This window comes from Sinocyclocheilus grahami, unplaced genomic scaffold (genome assembly GCF_001515645.1).
Source record: "Sinocyclocheilus grahami isolate Dianchi unplaced genomic scaffold, SAMN03320097.WGS_v1.1 scaffold17500.1, whole genome shotgun sequence".
NCBI lineage: Eukaryota > Metazoa > Chordata > Actinopteri > Cypriniformes > Cyprinidae > Sinocyclocheilus > Sinocyclocheilus grahami.
In genome coordinates, this window is record NW_015516641.1 from 2,983 (window position 1) to 4,400 (window position 1,418).

The 1,418-nt window shown below is 42.5% G+C and overlaps 1 protein-coding gene across 1 annotated transcript; it reads right to left on the minus strand.

Moving 5' to 3' along the window:
* Window positions 1-56: 56 nt before the first annotated feature.
* LOC107579448 (peptide-N(4)-(N-acetyl-beta-glucosaminyl)asparagine amidase-like) lies at window positions 57-1,159 on the minus strand (the record flags this gene model as incomplete). Its single annotated transcript, XM_016265281.1, has 4 exons — window positions 57-288; window positions 417-593; window positions 693-949; window positions 1,030-1,159. Coding segments are annotated over 4 exons (768 nt in total), but the record flags the coding sequence as incomplete, so codon positions are not given.
* Between the last annotated feature and the right edge of the window lie 259 nt (window positions 1,160-1,418).

Genomic DNA, 1,418 nt, shown 5'->3' on the forward strand with positions numbered 1-1,418 from the left:
AAAAAAAGTAGAATTAGACATAAAACAAAATTGATCACTAATATTGGTTATATAAAAAAGGTATTTTCTACAAAAAATACACAGCTAAAAGAAACAAACCATCTGCCAGTCATTCTCTTCTTTCCTGTACATATTTTCTGTCCTCCAAGCACCTCTCTGCCATCCTGGGATAGTCTCTTGGCCATTGCTCAGTCTGAAGTAAGAGTTTTTGGTCACATTATAGCAAATGTGGAACAATTTGTTTTGCTTTTCAGATTCTGAAGGAATGAAGACACGTTCCTGTCCATCCTGGGAGAAAACATACATAAAAGGTAAGTTAATATACACACACACACAAACTAAACTATATATATATATATCTCACTCCAATGCCATAATCAGTAAAAATGAGTTCTATAGACAAGCATCTCACCCACCCCTTTAGTGTCACTTGGCCCAGACTCCCCTCGAGCCACCCTCCAAGCCAGAGATCCTGAGCCACGACCTCCCAGCTCTCCAGATGTAGGAGTCTTTGGAGAAATAAACTCTACCAGCTCCACCAGCAGTCTTTGCAACAGCTGCTGCTTCCTCTCTGCTCCTAGAGACTGCTGCCTCTACAGGTGTGAAGCGGTAATGACAGTCAGATTCATTTGTTTGAGGCAATAATGAAAGGAGCTGCACTTTGGATGAGTACATGAAAATGAGAAACGTACCGTAGCGTTGAGACCGTTAAGCGTAGGCAGCAGCCATGTCTCCTGAATCTGTGTGCGTCTGGAAAGGACCCCTGGGTGTTTACAGGAGTACCTCCATGTCACATCCACAACCTGGTCCTTAGAGAATGCCAGGATGTAGGAGAGTTTCTTCCCCCAGCCGACTTCATACAGGAGGGGTTTATCGCATGTGTTTTCACAAGGGTCACAGTGTAGCCAGCGATGCTGCGACTGAGAATACACCTCCGTCCACACGTGATCTGAAAGCAGGACCAAACTGAGCGTTTCTATTCACAAATTATATCATTGTGGTACAATAATAATGCTGTAAGATTTGTACCTGTGCTGTCCCAGATGTATCTGGCCTCAAGGCCTAAAGCTCGGCAGAGCAGCGTGAAACAGTTGGCCCATTCCCCACAACGCCCTCTTCTGGTCTCCAGAAGCTTCTCTGGGTGATTGTACCTGGGAAAGGAAAAAAAAAGTCAATTTGTAACTAACATGAATAACACTGCTCTTTCACAGCAATGTTATATGGACTACTGTTGTGGTATTATTGTCCTTTTGTCCGAAACTGGATACAGGAACAAGAAAGAAAGTCATACAGGTTTGCAATGACATAAGGGTGAGTAAATAATGATACCATTTTTGGATGCACTACTTGTGCCTATTTATTCATTCAACAGGGGTAATACAGAATAAAATTGTATAACATTCCATACAGGTTAATGA